The 26,367-nt window shown below is 39.3% G+C and overlaps 1 protein-coding gene across 1 annotated transcript in view; it reads right to left on the reverse strand.

The window, feature by feature from the left end:
• Positions 1-6,386: 6,386 nt before the first annotated feature.
• Positions 6,387-26,367, reverse strand: part of LOC136866888 (uncharacterized) — a 276,008-nt gene continuing 256,027 nt past the window's right edge. Inside the window, exons 9-11 of the mRNA XM_067143981.2 lie at positions 18,249-18,368; positions 15,587-18,125; positions 6,387-6,730 (exon numbers count right to left, since the gene is read on the reverse strand). Of these exons, the coding sequence (XP_067000082.2) occupies positions 6,726-6,730; positions 15,587-18,125; positions 18,249-18,368 (2,664 nt within the window). The 3' untranslated portion in view covers positions 6,387-6,725. The remainder of the gene's footprint in view (positions 6,731-15,586; positions 18,126-18,248; positions 18,369-26,367) is intronic.

Here is a 26,367-nt window from a genome sequence, read left to right on the forward strand (position 1 = left end):
TAAACCCATATGTTCAACCATCACTTTTGTACAACTATTTCCCATACTTAATTTTTGTATGTGTATTAATAATATGTACTATTTTGTTCATGTCAACTACTAACCAGGTACCTGATTTTTTGCCTTGAGGTGATAATTTGACTGATGATGCCCTCAATGAAGGGCGAAACATGTCTCAAGTGGAATCAATAATAAATTCCTAATTTATAAAATTTATATGTATTGAATAGGTGATAAAACAAACCTTTTAGCATCCTACATTCAGTATCTTCAATACGGATAACAATGACTTTTATCACTTACAATATATTGATCAACAATAACATTACATTGACCATTGTTTGTTTTGATGTTATTTGTCTCTTGTGCTGCCACTCAACTCCGATAGATGGGATTACTGCTGCATACTGAGTATAATAGTCTGACTGAATACTGGTGGGAAATAGCTGGGGAGTTCAAAAACTTTCTTCTTTAGCATGCCATTCCTCTGGTTCATACATTTTCTGATACTGCTGGTACGTAACACACTGGTTCTTCATAGTATTCCAGTTATTCGATCCTTATTTTGACGCACTGTTTTGAATGAGCAGTGTACATACTTAAGGCAGAGGCTGACTTAGTAGTATTAGCAGTAGTATGGCCTGGTCTATAGTAGTAGTAGTAGTAGTAGTAGTAGTAGTAGTAGTATGGCCTGGTCTATAATTACAATTTAGGCCTATTCCGAATTTTAGAACCACAATTCACTAAATAACTCAAAACTAAATTCTGAAAAGAACCATTTCTTAAGAAAAGCTTCTTCCTCTTCACTTTAATTAAATTCTACATTAATTTTATTCCACTTTATCAGTAAAGAGGGGGTTTCTCCCCTGGCTTGGAGGAAATATTTGCCTCCAAGTCAGATTCCGCCGCCAGTGTAGTGAATTGATATTTTCCGACTCATCAGATACGCCAAGGAAACAGATTAGTAAAAGGGCGTAGTTTTTGCCCTGGGAGTCTCCACTATCCGACCTTCTCCCCGCCAAAAAAAGACGAGTGTTCATGAATCACGGCTGTCTGTGGCTTGGTCATTCCAGCTCAGGAACTTTGGACTGTTAGATTGGCAGTATAGTCCTGTTCGTTAAAAGTGAGAAGATATGTGGTGTTTCATTTGATCGAGTATTTCGTATGAAAGCATTGCTTTTAATCGCGCCATTCCTACTGACGTCATTGTAATTTATGTTCATTTCGGTTCGGAAAACCACTATGACAGTCTTTCTGAGGATGTAAAAAGGCAGGTGGAGAGTGTCTACCATTACAGTGAAAATTCGCTAACTCAGCCTTCATATGAGAAAAGATGTTTGGTAACTTCCCCGTCACGTTTCTAGGGTAACGTTAAGAGCTATGCAATTTAATACAATCTTGCTCACTACGTGTACACTAGAATTCCGTATACAATGTAGAATTCTGTAGCGAAGCACGGGTACATCAGCTAGTACCAATATAACTGGCCCGTTATTGGACATTATAAATTTTCCAGCTAACTCATTCCTGGTTGCCAGCATTTCGCCCTCGTGTGCTAAGTTGGGCTCATCAGTTGGTACTTAGCACACCCACCAAGACGCATGGCTAGTGCATACTGTGGAGGCCACTGCGTAGGCTACTTGGAGCCAACATCTATACCATTTGATGGCCAAGCAGGCGTCAATTTTTGGTAATGAGACAAAGTCTCTCATAGTGCATTGGCACTGACGGTGGCTCCAAGTAGCCTACGCAGTGGCCTCCACAGTATGCACTAGCCATGCGTCTTGGGAGGTATGCTAGGTACCAACTGATGAGCCCTACTTAGCACACGGGGGTGAAACGCTGGCAACCAGGAATGAGTTAGCTGGAAAATTTATAATGTCCAATAACGGACCATTTATACTGGTATTAAGTTCCGTCAATAATTCACGTCTCTTAGTCAAGTACAGTATACTCTCAATTAACCCAGCTAATGACCGAGTAAACAGCGCGGATAACTGAAGAACACGGATAATCCAAAATCATGTGGTTTTTGCAAGAAAAATTTCTTCTATAATTTTTTAAAAATGCAGTACCATATAAAGTAGGCTATAGTACATTTATAATGATAACTTACCCATGTTATTATGCTCTGAAGAAGTCTGTAATGGTTCTCTGGTTTTGGTTGTTCACCTGCTTTTTTTTTTTTTTTTTTTTTTTTTCCTTTTCTTTACGTCGCACCGACACAGATAGGTCTTATGGCGACGATGGGATTGGAAAGGCTTAGGAATGGGAAGGAAGTGGCCGTGGCCTTAATTAAGGTACAGCCCCAGCATTTGCCTGGTGTGAAAATGGGAAACCATGGAAAACCATCTTCAGGAGTGCCAACAGTGGGGTTCAAACCCACTATCTCCCGATTACTGGATACTACAGCTATCGAGCTCGGTTGTTCATCTGCTTCGAGACGCATTTTGCGTGTCACCATATTCAAAGCCACTTTGTCTCATATAATCCAACAGGGTAGAGCCACAGATTCAGAAACACTTTCATCACCTCACTTAAACTGTCAACATCACTACCATTTCCATAAGCAAATTATCACAAAATAATTTATTCTATCATACCACCTATTCAATACATGCCACTATGTACATATCTTAGGAACATGTTTCGCCCCTTGTTAAGGGCATCATCAGCCTGTAGGTAACCTTAAAGTCAAAAGTCCGAATCATTAACCAATATGGATGAAATCATTAGAATTAATGTTATAAATCAATCAATCAATCAATCAATCACTACTGATCTGCATCTATGGCAGTCACCCAGGTAGCAGATTCCCTATGTCTTATTTTTAGGCTCTTCTTAAATGATTGCAAAGAAACTGGATATTTATTGAACATCTCCCTTGGTAAGTTATTCCAATCCCTAAGTCCCCGTCCTATAAACTAATATTTGCCTCAATTTGTCCTCTGGAATTCCAACTTTATCTTCATATTGTGATCTTTCCTACTTTTAAAGACAGAACTCAAAACCTATTTGTCTACTGATGTCATTCCACGCCATCTCTCCACCGACAGCTCGGAACATACCACTTAAAATAAGAAACAGTGTTGGGTTCAGTGGTCCACCCAATCAATACACCTCACTTTACAAGTGAAAACTCTTTAATATAAAAACATATTGAAACATGTCCTGGAACATGTTTCGTCTCATTTGAGACTTCATCGGCCATGACATCTCGTAGTAGATTACAAAGCTCATTATTGCTGTCTAGTAATTCAAAAAAGTGGAAGAACCCATGTCCTTTAAGAGAATACACTAAAAAAGATAAAATACACACATTATTCACTCAAATGTCCTCATTTCTTGCAAAATAATTTATCTTACTTGTTTAAAATTTGAAACACTTGTTGACATGCCAGAACAGAATACAATGCTCATTGTTGCTGTCTAGAACCCATGTCCTTTATGATCTGTTAAGAATAACTGAAGACAAATATACACACTATTTACAATAAAAATAGTTCAACACTTATCTTTCTTGAAAATATTACATGCAGTGTTGGTTGTGTTGACTGAGGGAGAGTGGGACCAAATCCAAACAATAAGCTATAATCGCAAGCTTCTGAGAGAGCAAAGATCAGTGCTGCACGACCACCATATTGGGGTTTAAAACCCTCAGAAATTTAAGAAATGAGTTTCTGTCATGAATGCCTGAGGTAAAAGCTTACCATCAAACTCCCTATAGCTGGTTCACAAGTGAACCTCGCTCTGGCTTGCTACTCGTCACGCTACTACGCGCGTTATCTCTCTCCCGGCGGAACTTGGCTATGGGCGGGAGCAGTGCTATTAGTAGGGGAAGGGGAAATAGCTCGGCTTATAGGTACAGCGGGAGGGTGGGATGTTTGTTTTAGAGGGGGTGACTTCGAATTATTAATTTTTCGTGATGATAAAAGCGACAGTATCAATTCATATAATGGAATTTCGTTCTCTTGTACGTCATTCAAATATTTGTTCGCGTTAATACCCTGGTCCAAAACTATATAAATATTTTCGTAATTTCTCATCAGGTTCCCTTTGTTCATTTTTTTTGTTTTTAAATGCTCAAGTCTCTATTTATGTTGGTATATTGGTGACCAGTATCTCCCATATGGACACTCATAGCAGAATACTTCTTGTGTCTGTTGGCACTGATGTGTTCAAGATATCTAGTTTGAAAACTCCTGTTTGTTTCAACAACTGTTTCAAATTTTAAACCAGTAAGATAAATTATTTGCAAGAAGTGAGGACATTTGAGTAAATAATGTGTGTATTTTATCTTTATTTTATTCTCAAATAGCTCTTAAAGGACATGGGTTCTTCCACTTTTTTGAATTACTAGACAGCAACAACGAGCTTTGTAATCTACTATGTTCTGGGACATGTTTCAATATTTTTTTACATTAGAGAGTTTTCACTTGTAAAGTGAGGTGTATTGATTGGGTGGACCACTGAACCCAACACTGTTTCTTATTTAAACTGTATCAATATGGATCTATATGATGAAGTTCGTAAATTGTACTACATACCACTTAGTTGAGCAGCTCGTCCCGTTTCTCGCAAGTCTTCCCAGCCCAAACTTGGCAACCTTTTTGTAATGCTACTCTTTTGTCGGAAATCCCCCAGAACAAATCGAGCTGCTTTTCTTTGGATTTTTTCCAGTTCTTGATTCAAGTAATCCTGGCGAGGGTCCCATACACTGGAACCATACTCTAGTTGGGGTCTTACCACAGACTTATATGCCCTCTACTTTACATCCTTACTACAAGCCCTAAATACCCTCATAACCATGTGCATAGATCTGTACCCTTTATTTACAATCATATTTATGTGATTACCCCAATGAAGATCTTTCCTTATATTAACACCTAGGTAGTTACAATGATCCCGAAAAGGAACTTTCACATCATCTACGCAGTAATTAAATCTGACAGGACTTTTCCTATTTGTGAAACTTACAACCTGACTTTTAACCCCATTTATCAACATACCATTGCCTGTTGTCCATCTCACAACATTAGTGAGGTCACATTGCATTTTCTCACAATCTTGTAACTTATTTATTACTCTATACAGAATAATGTCATCTGCAAAAAGCCTTACCTCTGATTCCACTTCTTTACACATCATTCATATATAAGAAAACAAAGGTCCAATAATACTGCCTTGAGGAATTCCCCTCTTAATTATTACAGGGACAGATAAAGCTTTGCCTACTCTGATTCTCTGAGTTCTATTTTCTAGAACTATAGCCACCCATTCAGTCATTCTTTGTGAAGACCAACTGCACTCATTTTTGCCAGTAGTCTCCCATGATAGGTTGATTGCAATACAGTGCATTTGACCTCCTACATCCAGGATATCTGCTATAACGTGCTGGAATGCCACAAGTTGAGCTTCAATGGAATAACGTTTCCAAAAGCCGAACTGCCTTGTATTATGATACACCAAGGTTCGAGTCATCATTATGCCAGTTTCCTTTTCAACTTTCATTATTAGCTGTTGTAGTTATCTTCTCTTATCGATAACATTTCATTCAAATGTTTAATCACAATATTATAAGGAAAATGCTTTTTAAATATATGATATTTATGGACAGTGATGTTCCGACACCATTTAGGATGGCAACTCTTTCCTTAAATGATTTCAAAGAGCTTGGCAATCTATGGAATATTTCCATTCTCTAATTCATCTTCCTATAAACGAATTTGTCCTCCAACTTTATCTTAGACATTAGAAATAACGAGGCCAATAGAGGATTGTGGAGGGCCTGTATACAGCACATAAAAGCATAGCTCTGACCACTTTCACATGACAGCTAGTGTAAGAAATGTTAAAATCTTGAGGTATGAAACTCACAAAAGTTTCACAAAACGGTACAGACTCAGGCTTGTGAGGCAAGTACAGGAAAGTAAGACTATCGAAATGAGCTTCATACACCTGACAATAGATAGCACCTGAGTTAAAAGTGACAAATAGCTGATAATCACTCTAGCCAGCCCTGTGTATCGGCGCCAAAGTACCAGTTGATTTGTACTACTGGCCCTACATGGAATAATTGATTTCTTCCAGCTATCAATTGTATTATGAGATTACGACATGACCCACACCCAATATTTTAATATTTTGTGTGGCTGGTATTAGGGATAGTGTGGTAAATCCCTTCTCTGCCCTCTAATTAAGGCTTGTTTTACCTTCCAACCTCCATTATCACATTTCTGAGGCATTTCAAAGCATTCACCCTCTTCTGATGAGAGTTAACAGAAGCAGATCGATGAGTAAAGCCTCTTTTGCCCCATGAAAACACACAGTTGAACGACCACATGAAACAACAGGAAACTCAATATTTTTTTGTCCTACCTTCCTCTTCCTCTACGTGCCTACGTTCAGCGACATCTGTCTTCTGCTTCATTTTCCAACCTCATGCATGTTATGAAGCCTTGACACTGGCGATAGACCCACAGCATACTCAGCCCTACACTGTATCTGCTTTCCTCAGCTCTGGCTTTGAGACATACAGAGGGATATTATTTTCAGTCCCTCCATGGAGTATACAAAGAGCCAACAAGAGTTGAGACAAGTGAGCACGAGACTTATGAAAATAGTACATGTACAAGGACACTTAAAAATAAATATTTTGCTCACTACACAAAAATACAACATCTTATTTACAACACCTGGAAGTCGGAGTTAGGCCAGCATCCTCTTCATTCTAAAACAAAACAAAAAAAACAATGTCCTCATTACTTTCAAGTAATGCTAGATGAGCAAAAGAACAACACTTCATCCGTTCCTAGACAGACTGGCACTTCGTCTACCATAGATTAGCACTAGGTACATCTACATACACCAGAATAACACACTCAGTCCATCGGTAACTTTCAGCAAGTAGTGTCGGCAAGATCTTTCAAATTTAGCTAATAAATCACTGACTGGTAAGGAACAGATGAATGGTGAAGAGGTAATGAAAGGAGGAAAGAAAGTGATATTTAAACGAAAGGTGAGTAACAACCACGACCTCCATCCCCTATAAGGTGCAGCCAATGTGGTCACATGTTTCGTCTCAGGATTGGTCGCTTTAGACATCAAAGGCATCTGCATCCCTGAATTCAAGGACTGGAAGAATCGCAGGAGAAATATGAATGCTTGGATACAAGTATCAGCGGCCCAAGAATTGAGGCAGGTTTTAGCCACTGAAGGAATTACATGTTCATCATAGCTGGCTGCAGTTTTATCAATTGTTCCTCAGTGAAGTCTGTTGCATGTCTCGTGGTAAGACGTCCTTGTTTCTTCTCAATGAATGAAGAGAAGCAAAGATCATTTGACATACATTTTTGGTATTTTCTGTCCAATTTTAAGTTTCAGTCACAATCATGCCAAGGTTTCTCACTGTTGTATCATCTATTGGCTAAGGTATTGTTGACTAAAGATAGGAGCTGCTTGCACTTTCGATGGGTTTATGAGAAGCCTATTTGATCGTGCATATTTGCTCAGAAGCATTTATGTTTAGCACAGTATCTGATAACTTGGTTATATTTTAGTATCTGTGAGATTTTAAATTAGATGAGATGTCCTTGATGTACAACAAAGAAAGTAATGGTCCTTGCAGGGTGCCTACTTACCTAGAGTGCCATGTTACATGTTGCCAACCATCAAACTCAATGAAATATAAAAAACATGAGCATTTTTTTCACTAAGGTGGAACAACTGTGTCGTTGATAGCTTGCACCGATTACATTTTCCTAACTAATTGTTGCAAATCAAAAGCATAATTAGGTTGTTCCATAGCGACCCTGCACCACTGTACCCTGACTTGCTCATAGACCATCCACAACGTGTTTCACAACTTAACAGAAGCCTACACTAAAACACGGATCAGCTACTGGAATAAAATTTGAACATTTCCAAAGACATGGAAAGGTAAGCGAGGGACAATGCTGGGGATGACCGCTTCCTTCCCACCTCTAGGGCTTTCCTATCCCATCGTCGCCATGTCGGTGCGACGTGAAGCAAATTCTAATAAAAAATTAAAAAGTGTATATTATCATCATCAACAACTGCCCGTGTATCGTGTATGCGGTGTAAAGGACAGTCTTCTTCAAAAGAATGCCTCTGGTGATGAGAGGGGAGTATCCTTGCCTTAACTTCCTGGAGAAAGATACTACTGACTTAATAGCAAAACACAAACACAATTATCAACATGAGTCCCTAGCTGCATAGCACTTGTAACCACCTCACTACACATGATGACATCATTCTCCTCTCACTGTCCATACAATTCCACTCTCTTCTATTGTGCTTGATGTGAGCTATCTGCTACTAGAGTCTTCAATTTCTAATCTAATATTTCCTGCATCATGTGACTTGTACTTCTCCTCTAAGACTATCTACACCATTCAGCAATTTCTCCTGATAAAATAATATCTATAAATTATCTCTCCTTGAAGCGTAATTTATTTTTCAAATTAATGTTTGATTTCCTTTACTCCAATTTTCATGATTTTTAAAACTGATTTAACCCTGAAACATAAAATTACTTCATACTAACAACCAAAATACAAGCTGTAAATCCAAAGTAAACATATATTTCTCAAAATTAATGAAGAATAGGACAATTTACAATCTACGCTTTGCACAAAACGTCCTCTATGTGTGTTTTTTTTTTTTTAGAGGATACAATCTGAGCAGCCCTCCACTGATTCTCAAAGCAAGTAGAGTTGAAGAAATTGAGATCAAAACTTGTATTAAAACATTGACACATTTGATGGAAGTGTGCATCCACATGGTTAAGCACCGTGACAGACGTTACTATGCTACCGGGACTTGTTGCTATCGATTTGTAATTTGTGCTCTCTGCCGTCTTATTCCATGGATAGCTTGGTAAAACCGATTGTTTTGACAATCTTGTAAACAAACATGGCAGTGGTGAATGAGCAAGAAGATATTCGATTCTGGTTCAAGCAAAGTGAAGGCAAAAGTGATCTTGTGGCTTCTTAAAGTGAAGCAAGTGATTTTAGTGAATCGGAAAGTTCCAGCAATGATTCTAAGGAAGATTCCAGCGCACATACATGAAAACCTACTGGAAACAGACTTGCATCTCCCATGGCAGCTGTAGCAGGTAGGCCTAATTCAAATAGCAAGTAGATTTGGCCTCCTGATAATGTGTAAAACAACGCTCTCTGCAACGTAAATTCTTTTCTCAAAAGACATCATGGTTAGAACCCCAGTTTTGGGATCATGTTACCAACGAGACAAATGCTTATGCTTGTGAATTCCTTGGTGCGAACTCCTGATCTTCCAGAAAGTTCTGTGCAGAATATCACTGGTTACCAATAACTGCAAGTGAACTGAAACAGCATTTTCCTTCCAAAATTGTGTCAACCCAGAAGAAATCTCTTCCTCCACAAAGAGTCATTGCTGGAATGCCACAGATCCGGTGTTGACCTTCATGTGGAAGAGTGTTTCAAGGACTACCACACTCAGATTGACTTCCCCTAATTTTATGAAACGACTGCTGTTTATATTTGTTTGTATTCCTCTACTAGAGTTAAATAATGGAGTTCCTATGATCATCCAACAGACTCTCAAAAGTAAAGTTCAGAGGAGAGACTTCAGATGCCTTTGAAATACGGATAGGAGTTAGGCAGGGAGATGGCCTCTCACCTCTGTTGTTCAACTGCGTTCTTGAGAAAGTGATCCGTGTATGGCACAGAGAAATGAGTTATGAAGGAGTCGAAAGCGGAGTCAGGCTAGGCTACAAGAACAAGAACCTTTCAATTGAATGTCTAGCATTTGCAGACGATCTCGCGGTTTTTGCTGATTCCTTGGATGTGGCCACGAAGCAGATCAACCAGCTTCAAACACAAGCTGCAAATGAAATTCATTACAAACATCAAACTGGCGCCAAGTGAGCTAGAAGGGACACACAGAAAAGTCAAGAGGGTTGAAAAATTTAAGTATCTTTGTGAATGGATAGAACCTAACATGTCCAAAAAAGAAGCCTTTGCTTCACGCATGAATAAAATGGAAATGGCTTACCATCTGACTAAAAATGTCTAACAAAAGACCTATATCTCTGAATGCAAAAGTCAAACACTACTGCACTGTCATCCGGCCAGAGGCTCTATATGCAGCGGAATGTCTCGTCATGAACAAAAAAGGCAAAATGGAGAAATTGGAGGCCAAGGAAAGAAAGTTTTTGAGGAAAATCTTAGGTCCAGTCAAAGACAACAGCAGTTTAGGAGACGGCACAACCAGGAGTTGTACTCGCATGTGGAGAAGACAACCGACGTGATGCGGAAAAGGAGGATTACTTTTTACGGAAACATGGCCCTAATGAAGTCAACACGGTTAACCAACCACATTTTCACTTTCCTCCAAGAGAAAAAGGCAAAGAGGGTATGGTTCTCATTTGAAGATATCCAGGAAGAAAAAACTCCAAGAACATCAGAGTTTCCAACCAAAGCCAAAGATGAAAATCGGAAAGGCATGGACAGAAGAACAAAAGGAGCAACACCGTATATGAATGAAGGAATACTGGACCAACATTAAAGCTCAAGGGGAAACAATTGAAATGACGTGGTCCTTAGTTGGCCGAAACGAAACAAGAATAACAACAACAATAACAATAACAATAATAATAATAATGATGATAAATTTTGAATGGCATGAGCTACCAAGTGAACACAATTTAACTTGACACAGTTTGGATGCCTGCTCCAGGCGTACCTGATGCCGACATGGGGTGCTGTCCACCTTCCACACACTCTACCACTGATTCACCGAGGGAGCTTTAACCAGAATTCATATCGTTACGGCAGGTTGCCGTTACCAGTTCTCTAAAAAAAAAGTCTGAAAACTTATGTTTTCCATACAGCGGCTTACTCGATAGTACCATACCACACTGTGAAACTCGCATGTTTAATTGTGGCTATACCACTCCAGAGGCGGAGGTGCATGTTTAGGAAGGACACGATACCTTAGGTTCCTTCCTTTATGCTTGCCAGGGAACCACCTCCATCTTTGTGTCACTCTGAGAAGCGACCAATATCTGTGTTCCTAATGGTTGGAGCGGTTTGCTATTGCCCCTGATAGAGCTCGCATTGTGTGGAAATAACAAGTGTCCTGGCGTATGCCGGATATATCTGAAACATGTATATTTTAAGTAAAGAAAAAGTGAAATTCAGCAATCTTTCAGCCAGACCACTGGTTTTGTCACTAGCTTGTCACCTAATTTGGTAGTCTTCTGTTGTGTGAATCGTACGTGTTGGATTTCTAACTTCTCTTTTGCACCCCCAATAATAAAGTTCTGAAATGTAACCACATGTGAGAATATATAATCTGATCTCTGAAATTAGAGATGCTCACTGATGTATCTTGAGAAGTGTCACATTCTTATTTAATTTCAGTGTTTATTTCCAATGAGTTAACAACTGCTATCAGCCATGTTATATATGTCTTTGTCCCCTGACATTTTGAACTTGAATGTTTATTTACAACGGTTGACAGGTATCACAAATCAACTTCAACGGACAGTGAGAGAGCTACATCAACATAAAAAATTATTGTTTTTTTTTTTTTTTTTACGCCCACATTGGAGCACTGAAATCAATCTATATACAGTCAAGTCTTATGAATATTGGTTACAAATTTAGTAGATGTTTCTTCTTTTGTTCCTAGAAATGTTTCATTCTCTCTGACCTGGCTGCTCTTTCTTTGTCAGTTATGTTGTACTGTTTGTGTGTATAGGTCTTCAGTCTCACGTCATTATTTCTTAGGATCCTTTTCTCTTCTCTTCTCTGTTTTCAATTTCTTGAATTGTCAAGCCTAATTCATTTAAATCTTCTTTGAACCAGTGATTTTTAGTTTTACTTTTCCAAAAGTAGTTGAATACAGTCTCTGGTAGTCGTGATATGTGACAGAAAAAAGCAACTCTTCTTTTCCACATTGTATATCTATTATAGACTCAGTCTCCTGGTATACAAATTCATTAGGTAGTAATCGCCATTGTCCATCTATTTGGTGTTTTTTGTTCAGAATTGTTCTAATGATTTGTCTATCTATTTTCTGTAATTTATCTGTAGTTGATTTCGTATTCAAATTGAATAAGGTTTCACTAGCATAGGTTGCTTCAGGCTTAATAATGGAGTTGTAGTGTTTAAATTTTGCATTTATCGAGAGAGATTTCTTCTTGTAGGTTGGCCAAGTAATGTGTTGTGCTTGTTTTAATTTGGTAATTCTAGTTTCAACTGATATTTTCCCTTTTGAGTTCCAAGTTATAATCTCTCCAAGATATTTAAATTTATTAACAACCATAATTTGTTTGTTGTTAGTCAGTATGATAGGTGATGTTTCCACTTTGAAGGATGGCGTCATTTCCGTCTTTTCAAAGGAGATTTGTAATCCAATTTTTGCTGCTATTCGTTCTAATTCTTCAATTTGGAGTTTAGCCTCTTCCACACTACTTGCAAGTACCGCAAGGTCATCTGCAAATGCTAGACAATTGAGTTTGATATTTTTGCCAATCTGGGTGACATTTCTTAGACCATTCTTTCACAACTTTCTCCAATGCACAGTTAAACAGTATTGGTGAGAGACCATCCCCCTGTTGAAGTCCAGTCCGAATTTCAAACGATTCAGACAACTCTTCTCGGAATTTAACTTTTGTTCTAGTGTTCTTGAGGGTAACACCAACGAGATTAATGTGTTTGTGGTGTAACCCAAATTCTTTAAGGATTTTAAGTAATGACTCACAATGAATACTGTCATATGCTTTCTTGAAGTCAACAAAAATGATACCAGTAACAAGCTTTTTGTTTCTCATTCTTTGATGGTTCATAATCCACTTAAGACTAATGATTTGGTCAGGACAACTTCTTCCAGGTCGAAATCCCCCCTGATACTCTCCAAGTTCTTGGTCGAGCTGTTCTTGAATTCTCGTAAGGATAATTCTAGACATGATCTTATATGTGAGATTGATCATATCTATATATATAAAATAAGAGTTTTGTCTGTACATTGCTCAGAATTTGAAAATAATGATATTTCTGTATTGGTCATGTCCATAGTAACAAGAAAATGCAGTTTTTACTTTTCCGTAATGTCTGTCTGTCTGTCTGTCTGTCTGTCTGTCTGTCTGTCTGTCTGTCTGTCTGTCTGTCTGTCTGTCTGTCTGTCTGTCTGTCTGTCTGTCTGTCTGTCTGTCTGTCTGTCTGTCTGTCTGTCTGTCTGTCTGTCTGTCTGTCTGTCTGTCTGTCTGTCTGTCTGTCTGTCTGTCTGTCTGTCTGTCTGTCTGTCTGTATGTATGTACACGCATCACGAGAAAACGGTTGAAAAGAATTTAATGAAAATTGGTATGTGAAGTCGGGGGATGAGCCTCTACAATCTAGGCTATGAATCATTTTACTCATTTTACTCACGCTGAGTGAAATGGTAGTTTAGGGGAGGGCCTAAAATTAAATTCTCAACTATTTATGTTATTAGTGGTTGTATTTTAAAGAAAATGGGTATGCAAAGTTAGGGAATAAGTTGCTACAATCTAGGCTATCAATAATTGTATTCACGCTGAGAAAAATGGTAGTTTAGGGGAAGGCCTAAAATGTAATTCTCAAATATTTCTTATTAGAGGTGTAATCGATGAATGCTACATAACTAAAGTTATATAGTATTAAATTTCCTATTATTCATGTCTTATACATTGTTACCGTACTGGCTATGATCACGAAGATATTCATGAATTTGGATTTTTGTTACTAAGTCCATATCAACGCCGAGTAACGAGAAAATGGGTAAACAGTATTTAATGAAAATCGGTATGTAAAGTCGAAGAATAAGAAACTACATTTTACGGTATAAAATATTTTACAAATCACAGAGTCGAAAGAAAACTAAATGTGAAGGCCTACAATATAGAAAGCTCATAACATTGATCAACAATAACATTACATTGACCATTGTTTGTCGTGATTTGCACTGTGTCTTCTGTTGCCCCTCATCTCCGGTAGATAGGATTACTGCTGCGTACAGAGTATTTTTATTTCATTTACGTCACACCGACATAGATAGGTTTTATGGCGACGAGGGGATAGGAAAGGGCTAGGAGTGCCTTAGGCCTTAATTAAGGAACAGGCCCAGCATTTGACTGGTGTGAAAGTAGGAAACCATGGAATACCATCTTCAGCGCTGCCGACAATGGGGTTCGAATCCACTATCTCTCGGATGCAAGCTCACAGCTGCGCACCGCTAACCACACGGTTAACTCACCCAGTCGTACAGAGTGTAACAGCCTGCCTGAATATAGACGGGAAGCAGCTGGGGAGTTAGATAACTTTCTTCTTTAGCATGCCATTCCCCTGGTTTATAAATTTTCTGATACTACTGGTACGTAACACACTGGATCATCATAGCATTCGGGCTATTCAATCCCTACTCTGAGGCACTGATTGGAATGAACAATGTGCATATTTAGCGGAATAATGGCAGATGAGTGTTCATGGCAATCTGCGGCCTGGTCATCCCAGCTCCGGAACTTTGGACTATTAGATGGGCACCGCAATTTAACCGCAGCACTGTTCGTTAAAAGTGATAAAACATGCGGCTTTCCATTTGATCGAGTATTTTATATAACATTGCTTTTAATCACTACATTCCTTCTGACGACTTCAGGTAGGAAAACCACAAAGGCAGTCTTTCTGAGAATCCCATAGCGAAGCACGGGTACATCAGCTAGTTTAATATAAATGCTGGTGTATAAATATCGATAACACTGGAAATAACCAATGCCAAAGCACTCATAATAATAGTTCTCGCAACTTAACAGTATCAACAAATTAATCTAAAAAGCCACCTAATCGATACTTTATTTCTTTTGCCTTTGGCAAACTTAAAAATACATTAACAAACACAGAACATGTTTCGACCACTTAGTGGTCATCTTCAGCTACCTAATGTTATCAAAAAGAATTTTACCATAGACGCTTTTAAATATTTTAAATATGTTTTTCATCATTTAAGTTTTTAAACACAACTGTAAACGATACTGTAATTTAAGTATCATTCACATAAATCTCCTTACCCCCCCCCCCCCAATCTTCCATTTCATTTAAAGCATCTAGAACAATCGTTTTTGGATTCCCATGGGATATAGTTTTAAGATCTAATGTGCTTGCTTTTAAATGTTATCATCTAAGATTTTTTTATATACAGCTGAAGATGACCACTAAGTGGTCGAAACATGTACTGTGTTTGTTAATGTATTTTTAAGTTTGCCAAAGGCAAAAGAAATAAAGTATCGATTAGGTGGCTTTTTAGATTAATTTGTTGATTATACTCATCGATACGGCCATGAAGTGGATAGCTTGCAATACTTAACAGTACTACACAGTTTAATACAAGAATGTTCATGTGACATAAAGAGAATGTTTAAAGAATAATTATATGCCATATTTGCTATAGCAGGCTTGTACTGTACTCTGTGAATTACTTGGGGCACACTAGTTACTGAATGGCTGCAAGCATACAACACAGTAGGAACTCCTGAACTCTATAACAACAAGCGTCAAGACCTTACCTTTCTCCACAGGTTGTTTTGAACAAAGTCCTCCATCCACAAGTTGATGGTTCCGTCTGCTGGTGCTCGGTTCACTGCTAGCACCTCCCACAAGTCTGACTGCTGTGACAGGCAAGTTGCTATCTACCCACACAGAAGATGAACTATTTGCAGAAAGAAGACCGTTGGCAGGAACCGCGCTCTTAATCATGCTAGAATATAATCTATCAGCTTCCTTGGTGTCTTCACTCGGAGATGGCTCACGTTCACTAGCTCCGCAAACGCCAGCACACCAAATATTATCCGTCAGGTTCACCCTAGTTCGTACCTGCTCTCTCTCCTCCACAGTACACCGGGAACATGACTTTGTAAAATTTTCAATGGCCTGTCGACCGTCTCTCCCATTGTTGTTAAGATAATCCGTCTCGGGCTCTCCCTCCGGAGACGACAGCCTGTCATCTCCGTCTTGCTGGAAGCTTGCTTCTTTCACTGCCCCTGCAAGTGGCCCAGCTGTCAAAAGGAACGATGCGCTGCTATTGGCCACAGGTTGTTGGTTCACAATGGCAGCAGTTGCCTTGTACTGAGGTTGTGTTTTGTTAAAGAAACTGCTAGGATGCTGGAATAAACCCAGTAATTTTTCCAGACTAGACGGAGTTCTCTGAGGTTCCACCGGAGCAACCCATGAGATTTTGCGAGACCTTATCCTACGAGCATACTCGTCTTCACTGTACGCAGGTTGGGCCGATACCACATTTGATTGCTGGATGCCCAACGTAGCTGGGCTTCCTGTTTTTCTTAGTATATAACTATCCAGCTGTAGAGACTCAACCGAGTTTAATACAGATACAGACGACGCTGTCGTACATAGTAAGGGACTCGACAAGCTCACAGGCACTGTGTCTGATGGTATCGTATGCAAATCGGACATACCCGCGTCTGACTTATGTGACGCAGACATATCCAGAGGACATGAAACAGGCATGTCCGACTGATGTGACACGGGCATACTCAGAGGAAATGATGCAGACGTGTCCGGTTGATGTGACACAGACATACCCGGAGGATACGATACAGTTGTGTCCGATTTATGTGACACGGACATCTCCAGAGGACATGGTACAGGCGTGTCCGACTGCTGTGACACGGGCATACCCAAATGACTTGATACAGGCATGTCCGATTGATGTGACACAGAGATACCCAGAGGACACGATACAAACGTGTCCGATTTATGTGACACGGACATATCCGGAGGACATGATACAGGTGTGTCCAACTGATGTGACACGGACATATCCAGAGGACACGATACAGGCATGTCCGACTGATGTGACACGGACATACCCAGAGGAAATGATACAGACGTGTCCGGTTGGTGTGACACGGACATACCCAGAGGAAATGATACAGACGTGTCCGGTTGATGTGACACGGACATACCCAGAGGAAATGATACAGACGTGTCCGGTTGATGTGACACGGACATACCCAGAGGAAATGATACTGTGGTTACCACGGGCGAGTCCAGCTGAGGTGACGTGGATGTAATCAGAGGACACGACACAGATGGCGGTGTTGTATGCGACACAAACATACCCATAGGACACGACATGGGCTTCACTCCTTGAGAACTATTCAGTGGTGTTAAGGCCGTCTTATCTGACACGAGAGAAGACATACCCGACTCTGTTGTACTGAAAATACCTGATGATGACTGTACATTAGGATGTAGTGGCTTGGGAGAGGCCATTATACACGAGGTTTCAGTACTTAAAGACACCGGCAAACAAGGAGATTCTTGTTCCCAGTTATTTTCACACATTGGTTTGTTCATTAGCTGCATAACTTCCAGGTCATCAGTATCTTGAGGCATATCGACAGCCTGGGATGAAATACTAGACTCCACTGTAAGAGGACACTTGGGTTCATTTTCAGATATCGCAGAATTTGATGATGTCACAATGCCACAGCTTCCTGCTACTGAAGTGTTTATAGTTATTTCTTTGTCATTTAATTTGAAGGAAAATCCTACTGTGACGTTATTGCCAGAAGGGCTGGATATGACAGGTTTTGGTGCGGGAGGTTGGCACACAGAAGGCTCCACGAGTGTCACGCGAAACCGGGACATCCCGGGGCTGGAAAAGAACCGGGACGGGGACGACGAAAGCAAAGACGTGGAGGGCGAAGTAGCCGGAGAAGTCTCGGAGACGCGCGACACCTGGAAGCGATTCCGGGAGGGGCTGGGAACCGGACTGGACGCCGGGCTCGGGACGGGACTGGGCGCGGGGCTCCGCAATCGGCCGCCGCTCCTCCTAGGCTCGGACAGGAGGTGCGGGTGTTCCACGTCCTGGGGAGCGGACATGGCACGCATCAAAGTCTCGCAAGTCAAGGAGATCTTGCGAGAGGCAGAACCGGACAAGCGCACTCGACGTTCGGGCGTTGTCTCGCTCTCTTCCACAACCTCCTTCTCCTCGGTAATGGCAGCCAGTTCGTTGCGAGCACAGTAATCTCGAATCTCCTGCACCAAGATGTGGTACTGTTTAAGTTCTTCAGAGTTCTCCTAAAAGCAGAAAAACCAAAGCACAGACCAGTGAAACTGCAGTCAATCTACAGTATTTAAAACTCAATAAATAATGGCTTTAACTGAGCACTGAATCATACAGCAAGACAGAAAGACACTAACCAACTTTCTCTTAGGCGAATCGTCCAGGTCAAGTTGGCTCACACTGTGGTTCATCTTCATCGAGTGTGCAAGAGCCATCAGTCCGGCCACCTGCACGTTGTTGTCTCGAAGATCTATCCTCTAAAACAATTAGTCTCATAAAATGTGACTTTCAACATTTAAATACAGGAAAGTGCTTGGGTTCAATGACACATATTTCAATAAAACTAACATGTACAGCAGGGATTCACAAATGTGCAACTGTCACATTGTTTGGTGATATTGGCTTGACAGCCTTTTCAATGGATAGGAGCATTCAACTAAAATGACCAGGAATGTTAGCTTCAACAGTGAATGGAAACGTGGACCAATTCGTCCATATCTAGAAGGTGTCCATTAATGGAAATAGATGCTTGCATACACGCACAGTATTACTACAGTACCGGTTTGGTTGAAGGCTTTCAGAGCCACTCACCAGCTTGCATTTCCCTTAAGCTATACATTCACTGGCTCATACCATGTCAGGTTCAAAAGAATCTGCATTTAATCTTATTGTAGTTCTCTTTCCTCTTGATTTTCCAGGTTTCCCTGGTCTCATTAATATTAAATCTTGTCTTGAATCGTGTCTTTTGTTATATCTTTCCAAAACAAATCAATAAATCCCACTGCATCCAGTACGAAGCTCTCTGTAGTGGCCTTTGACAATGTGAAATGATACCTTGATCAACAGCTTGACAGTGTACAGACTCTAAAACTAACAATTTTCTTTACTATTTAAAGTTTTTAGTTTTTTGAAGTTGGCACAGTAATGAGTCCCAATGTAAATATTAAAACACAGGAAATGATTTTAAATACTGTATGTGTGTTTAAAACAAGCAAGGAGGTGACCCCGACATGATCTGGAGAAATTATGGCGAACAACAAACAAAATCATGACCAAAGACCAAGTGAGGTTAATGTAAAACCTCCACATTTTGGAGAGAGAAACCTGAAATTTGGTGGAGGCTCAGTTTAGTATTTGTAAAATTAAGAGAGAAGAAATGATATTTTACCATTTATTGTTTCAACTGGATCCTCCCTGCCATGTAAGCCTATCTGACCCCAACTTGCCTCAGTTCAGTGCCTCGTGTCGGTACATTTACCGGCACGTAAAACAACTCCCGCGGGACAAAATTCCGGCACCTCAGCATCTCCAAAAACCGTAAATGTAGTTAGTGGGACGTAAAGCAAATATCATCATCATCCTTCACATTTACTTTCTAGGGGCTGATGACCTTCGATGTTAGGTCCCTTTAAACAACAAGCATCATCAGTTACTTTCTATCTATTTGCTTTACGTTGCACTGACACAGATAGGTCTTATGGCAACGATGGGACAGGAAAGGCCTAAGTGGAAGGAAGCGGCCGTGGCCTTAATTAAGGTACAGCCCCGGCATTTTCCTGGCATGAAAAATGGGAAACCATGGAAAATCATCTTCAGGACTGCCGACAGTGGGGCTCGAACCCACTATCTCCCGACTACTGGATACTGGCCGCACTTAAGCGACTGCAGCTGTCGAGCTTGGTCAGTTACTTTCTAACTGTGGGGTTCAACTCAGTGTCACCAATACGTCGTCTTACAGTTACTGGCACGTTGGCACTGAGGTATTGTGAAAAATCACTCGTGTTACATTTGCAGTAGGATTGCAGATACCAGGCGAGTAGGACTGTGGCATGTTTGAATAATGCATTTGGTGTAAAATGACGAGGGCAGCATTTTATTAATAAGATCTTATTTCGTCCAATCGTATGTATAGGATGTATAAGAGGCAAGAACTGCTCCAAAAAGGAGAGTAACGTTATCTCCTCTATAAAGATAAATTCAGTTGAAATGGAAGGAAATTTTGTTTTCACCCTAACTTAACCTAACGTTGTCTTGTCACGACTTTGTTTGCGGACTTAGCCTTCCTGTATTCTTATTGACTGCACATGCAATATATTTGCTTGTGTGTATTATTATAGCGTGGTTTCACTCCAGTCCAACAAGTAAGAGCAAATGATTTACACCAGGCAAACAGCAAAGAATACGGTTATAGGCAGAAATATATAACATTAAACTGAGTGAGGGTGAGACAGTATTTCCTTAATTCCTCATTGAGCTTGAAAACCAACTTAATTGTGAATATCTTAATTGATCATTCACTATCATTTACCGTATTTACTTGCGTATTAGACCGCCATTTTTTCCCCCACTTTTACAATCAAAAACGTAAACACGGGTGCAATACGTGATAACCTCAAATTTTGTGCACTCAACACATGAAGAGCTATAAATTGTACTTGTAAACAGTCTACACTATTCTTAAGAATGTATTTTAGTTATACTGGCTATTTTTGTTGGAAGGCAATATTTCTAAATGTAAAAAAGACAATAAATGGTGAACACGACTTTTAAGCCTACATATAAAGTAAATATAGTCACATTAGTTACTCATATTATGTTATTTGTTTCATCTCATTAATTCCTCTGATGAGGTTGACGTCAGGAAGGGCATACAATTGTAAAAACTTGCTATGAAGATTCATCTCACTTAAGACCCCGTAGAGAAAAGGGATAAAGATATCGTATTATGCAATATTGACAGGCATTTGTATCTGTTAGATGAGCAGGAGGTCTATACCTGACCACTGCTTTCATATAAATTATCATCTTGCACTACCAACTTCCCTGCTACCGGTGTATGACATCTTCACTGCCATCTCGTCACCCATACCCTGCAATCGAGAGCATTCGAGGTATCATCGTTATGAATCTTTTAAAAATAGTTTTGTTCCCGACTAGAGTGTCCAACTGTGTGAATCAATTCCCAAACGGTTTCTGGAGATGGTCTCTGATATTCCCAGTTGGTGTGTATGTGTAGCAGAAGCCTCTCCTTTCAAATAAAGCCATGCAGTAGTGTAGAAAGCATGCCAAACCACCCGCTGATAACTAGCGTATGTTAAGATTTGTACTTTCAAGTGTAATAAAAAAGTGACTGGAAGCATTCTTTTGATAAATGCAGCTGTCGAAAGCCAGACCCTTAAGTTTTTAGTATATTTCATGCTTGTTCTCTGTGTTTACATCAGGATTTACCTAAACACCTGTAAATGAGAAAAGAGAGACCAAATTGTTTAGGTTAGGTATGCCATTGCCCAGATAGTGCCCAAAGTTCCACGGCGGAAAGAATAAAAATAAACCGGAAAATTTGCTGCATTTATGGATATCTACAGGTGTGGCGGTAATGTGTTTTATTATCACAATGCTTAACTTCGTACGTTCGTTGCCCCCATTTTTTTACTAACGCATACCCTAGTATGTTTTGTCTGGCGTATCCGAAAATCGTTGAAAGTGTAGAGACAAAAAATTATCAATTTTTTTGTTAGGTACATTGGTGGTTAAAACAATGGTTATGATTGGATAGTTTTTTTTCACATTTTAAACTTACTTCTCTCAAAAAAAAAATACCTATATTGGCCCAAGTTACGAGATATTAAACAATCACTTTGTTAATGATCGCGCCTCTATATTAATATCAACAACCATGAATATTTCTCAACTAAAGTAAACTTGTATCCTCATCCCAAAGTGGTGCAATTCTTTTTAGACAGGCCCGCAGTGAAGGGGAGTTACATGTACCATTTTTACCGCGTATCAACCTTTCTGCCATTTGTAAATCTCTGGCAGTATGGTAACGGGAATGGCAGCTAATTGTGCTATCCATTACGCTGGCAGTCATTCTTAACTACAAAATACAGACAAATAGCAGGTCGGATCTAAAGTTAAAAACTTCATGATCGTTCCGTATTGAATAGAGAAATAAGAAGATGTACAATATTAGAAGGATCCACCTTTCAATACTTCGTTGTAAGTTGAACTAAAAAGAAGTCACAACTTGTTTATTGGGACCGGTTTAGACACATTACAAGTGTCATCATCAGCCAAATAGTAAAGTAGGGCAAGATATAAAGATCTTAAAACAACTAATACATTGAACACAGGCAAAAAATTAACATTGATTCATATCGTAGCAATTCAGTTAATGTCCAAAACACAATGATCCCAGTCAAGAGAGTAAAGAGAACATCATTGTCTTGCGCCGAAAACAAATATAGTTGAAGTTCACAAGCAGGTCAAGTATGCACTTATGTAGAGTCGTTGCTAGACAGGTCTTGTAGGCATTTGTTTCTCAGGCCGAAGAGTAAAAGGTGACGTAATTGAAGTCTTAGGAAAACAGTGTAGGATTTAATTTCGTCAAATTCAAAGTAGATATATAAGTTTGAAAATAATTTAAAACATTAAAAAGAATAAAGCGAAATAAAAATATATTAAAAATAGGAAGCAATAATAAAAGAAAATTGCAATGTGAGGTTCAACTCGAAACAACTTGCCGTAGTAATTGATAGATGAATGGGAGATGATAAAGAAAAGGTTGGGGAACGTTTATTAGAGGGTGGTGGTGGTGGTGGTGGTGGTGGTGGTGGTGGTGGTGGTGGTGGAGGTGATTATTGCTATTAGAGGAAGTACAAATGGGTAAATATCTTCTATATAACACTAAACTGAGGAAAAAAGAGGAAGAGGTCCGACACTTCGAAAAATGAAGATATCGGTAAAGGGAGACAAGGGCCACGAAGGGCGTGAAAATGAAAGACTCCCTAGCCCTCGCAAACCTAATAGCGTCGGGGTCGGTAAAGAACAAGAGTTGACCAAGGGAGGTCGGACAGGATAGATGAAAGTGAGGAGCCTGGCACAACTAAGTGGAAGCAATGAAAGGACTCAGCTAAGGGCCCCGTGGTCGCCAACCCACGCTCCGAAAGGTGGATCCTTCTAATATTGTACATCTTCTTATTTATGTGATGTCATCAAAGCTGCAGCAGGCCTACGCTACGGATGTGGACATTTCTTAACTAAGAAACACGCATTACTTCGACACGTGTATTCATTGCATGGGTCGTACGGACTGTACCTTAACTCCGCAGATTCAAAATATGCGCCTTAATTGACTCCTGTATCGACAAAAATGTGAAATTGCTACTACATAAAATTGAGACTTTAATCAGAAGATGTCGCCACTAAAGTATTAAGTAACTGTGTTATTCTGAAGTTACCTAAACTGACTGGTTTTATTTGCTGTGTGTTTGTTTACATCAAGATGTTTAGACGTTTTTCCACAGATGTCACTACCAAAAACTATAGTCATGAACTCTGGTGCAAGGTAAAGGAAGTGTTACTGAAAGAAATTTTGTGTTTATAAGTTTCCTCAACTTTATTTTATTTTTTATTTTTTGTAATTCTAGGTTTGCAACACTTCTGTCTCATTCCGCCAGTTTTGAATCTGGCCAATGAAAATTTTCTGTAATTAATTTTCAGCCTATCAGAGGCTTCTTGTTCGGTTTTGAGTATAACTTTTGGGTTTAGCCAATAAAAATGAGAGGGTGTGTCCAGCTTAGCACAGAATCCTCTTGAACCTTCCCTGAGGGTATATGGTATATAAGTTGTGGCTTTTCAAGTTTCCTTGTCTCTTGATCGTCATCTTTTGGAGTGTGTGTGTTAAGCCAGGAGGCAGGACGCCTCATTCTTCGGCAGGCAGAATATCAGCCAGGTAATGGCCACATAAATTCAATCTTCCTTGCCGTTTCCGCATACTTACCCGAAGGGAAGGTCCGAATTTCTAACTATGTAACCGTTTTAATGTGAACTTCTTCCTTTTCATGAAAAATTTCATAAAGTCTTGAACTGTAAATCGAGGATAGAGAGTGAGTTACCCTCTCGAGCTCACCTTCGTCTTGGTTTCAGGTGACTACCATTTCGTAACCGTTTTCTTTCCTGTAATATATTAAAGTTATTTCCATGCGAGCCAGCTCAGTAGTTCGGGACTAGCCCCGGTTTCATCGGCCGAGAGCCCTGTAGGTTTTTAATATTTCATTATCTGGGAGCGCAGTGTACGCCTCCATTCAGTTTGTGTTCGGACCATTTATTTAACCTGTTCTTTTTTTGCAAAGGCCCAGTAGGTTGGGTACTAGATACCCTTGTGTAAAACTGTTTCCATTTGTAAATCGTGCCTTGTGAGGCCAGAGAGTGTTAGATTTTGATGTAATGTTGCCTTGAGTGGGCTGAAAGAAATCGAGAGCATGTAAGCTCTTTTCAAAGTTTTGTTATAGTGTGAGGTGCCTCTGGAAGGCTAAAAATTGTAAATTTTGGAGCAAGTGCTCTTGAATTGGGGGATTTCTGCCCTTGATTATATTATTTCTCATTTTGATTTGTAAATGTTGTAAACTTGATCTTGTAGCTCGGATCTTGTAAATCGAGGGCTTGAAGCCCAAAATTGTTTGCAACTTTTACATTTACACACCCAGTCACTAATACCATCAAAAAACGAGATGTTAACAGCGCCTTCAAAACCCAAAACACGAACCGAAATATCTTTTCAATCACAATAATGTTAATACAAATTATCAATCAATATCAAGGATCGGGAATTTATAGGTTTGCATGAGCAGAGTGCAATTATTCGTATGTTGGCCAAACTGGCTGAAGCTTTCTGATAAGATATCTTGAACATGTAAATGCAGCGAAACGCAAAAAAACATTCTGCAATGAGCGCTCACATGCAAGAAACTGGACACTGATTTACAACTACTGAAAGGAATTTAAGAATTTTAAAAAGAATATAAAAGGGGAAAGTAAAGATGGAATTGGAAAATATATACATTCATTTGGACCAGCAATATAACAAGAATAAAAACCTAAATGACAAAACTGAAATAAAGATCCCCCTTTTAGTACAATTGTCGAAATTAATATAAATGCTTAAATCTGATATAAATAAATTCTATAATAATTTTAATCTGACAAAAGTTGGTAGCTTACTGATGCAAATAAACTCAACTCCTCCCCTTACTACTCCCAGGCAGCCCCCTCCACCATCTACTGTAGCTATCAATGCACCGCCTACTTTCACTTCCCCTTCCCACTCCCTGCCAAAACGCAAGCTCATTCACACCCACTCATATAATACGAGTGCAAATGGAACAACAAGTAGTTGTCACAAGGTTGTGAGTAACACTAGACAATTACACAGCAGAAGGAAGGGTAAGTGATAATGATAATTCTTTCAATAAGACGTTTATACAGAATTATTACGGATATATCAACAAGCTCAATTCGGAAACTTACTGTGTTTATTAAAATTCTACTTCACATTAGAATGTTTTCATTTTACTAACAAACAACTAAACAACTAACAACAAACTAAACAAGACTGATGTATTGACAATATTGGATTCATGCCAATACATATTGTACTTGTGTTACAAATAGGAGAAAAACGTGTAAGATGCAAGTCCCCATTAGTTTATTATGTATTGAATAGGTGATATTTAATAAAATTATAATCATTTGTATGACTCTCGAGTGCCGATTAGATCTCTGACATGTTCTGCCATTTGTCTGGCATTATGCAGAACTAATTGATCATGGATTATAGCTTCAGGAAGTAACTTACAGAGAGACATCTGTGATGTAAACCAACGTGGCGGAACAACAAGCTAGTTGCTCTCACAGCGATGTTCTTTCGGATCAAAGAATCTTTCAGTTATTAGCCACAGCAGAAAGTGATGATGAAGATGATGATTTTAAAGAACTGTTAAGCGGTTTTGAAACCGAGAGTGATACAGACAGTGCCGAAAACATTGTACGTGAGAAAGAAACAGAACCTCCTCCTACGGTGAGTTCAAAAGCTGTTTCATCACTATTTTCGTGGCAGACAAATTACTTTTTTCCACCAGACTTTCAAGTAACTGTGACAGACTAGGAAAACCAACTAGTGTTTGAAGACTACCCCAAAATCATTGATTTTTAAAAACTTTTGTGCCAGTGGAGTTGGTGCAGCTAGTTGAACAAATCGGTATCACAAACAAACGGTGGAAAACGCTGAGCTATCATCACATTCCAGGTTTAAAAAAGTATTTTAAAACATCAACTTACATACTTCTAAGAAGTTACATGTATTAGTTGTCTACAGCTTTTAGGAAATAATTTTAATTTGGGCTCTTTACTTTATATAAAAATAATGTATGCATGGACACAAAAAAATAATTTTGTTTTCTCTCAAAATACATGAAG

This window comes from Anabrus simplex, chromosome 3, assembly GCF_040414725.1.
Source record: "Anabrus simplex isolate iqAnaSimp1 chromosome 3, ASM4041472v1, whole genome shotgun sequence".
In the NCBI taxonomy this organism is placed as follows: domain Eukaryota; kingdom Metazoa; phylum Arthropoda; class Insecta; order Orthoptera; family Tettigoniidae; genus Anabrus; species Anabrus simplex.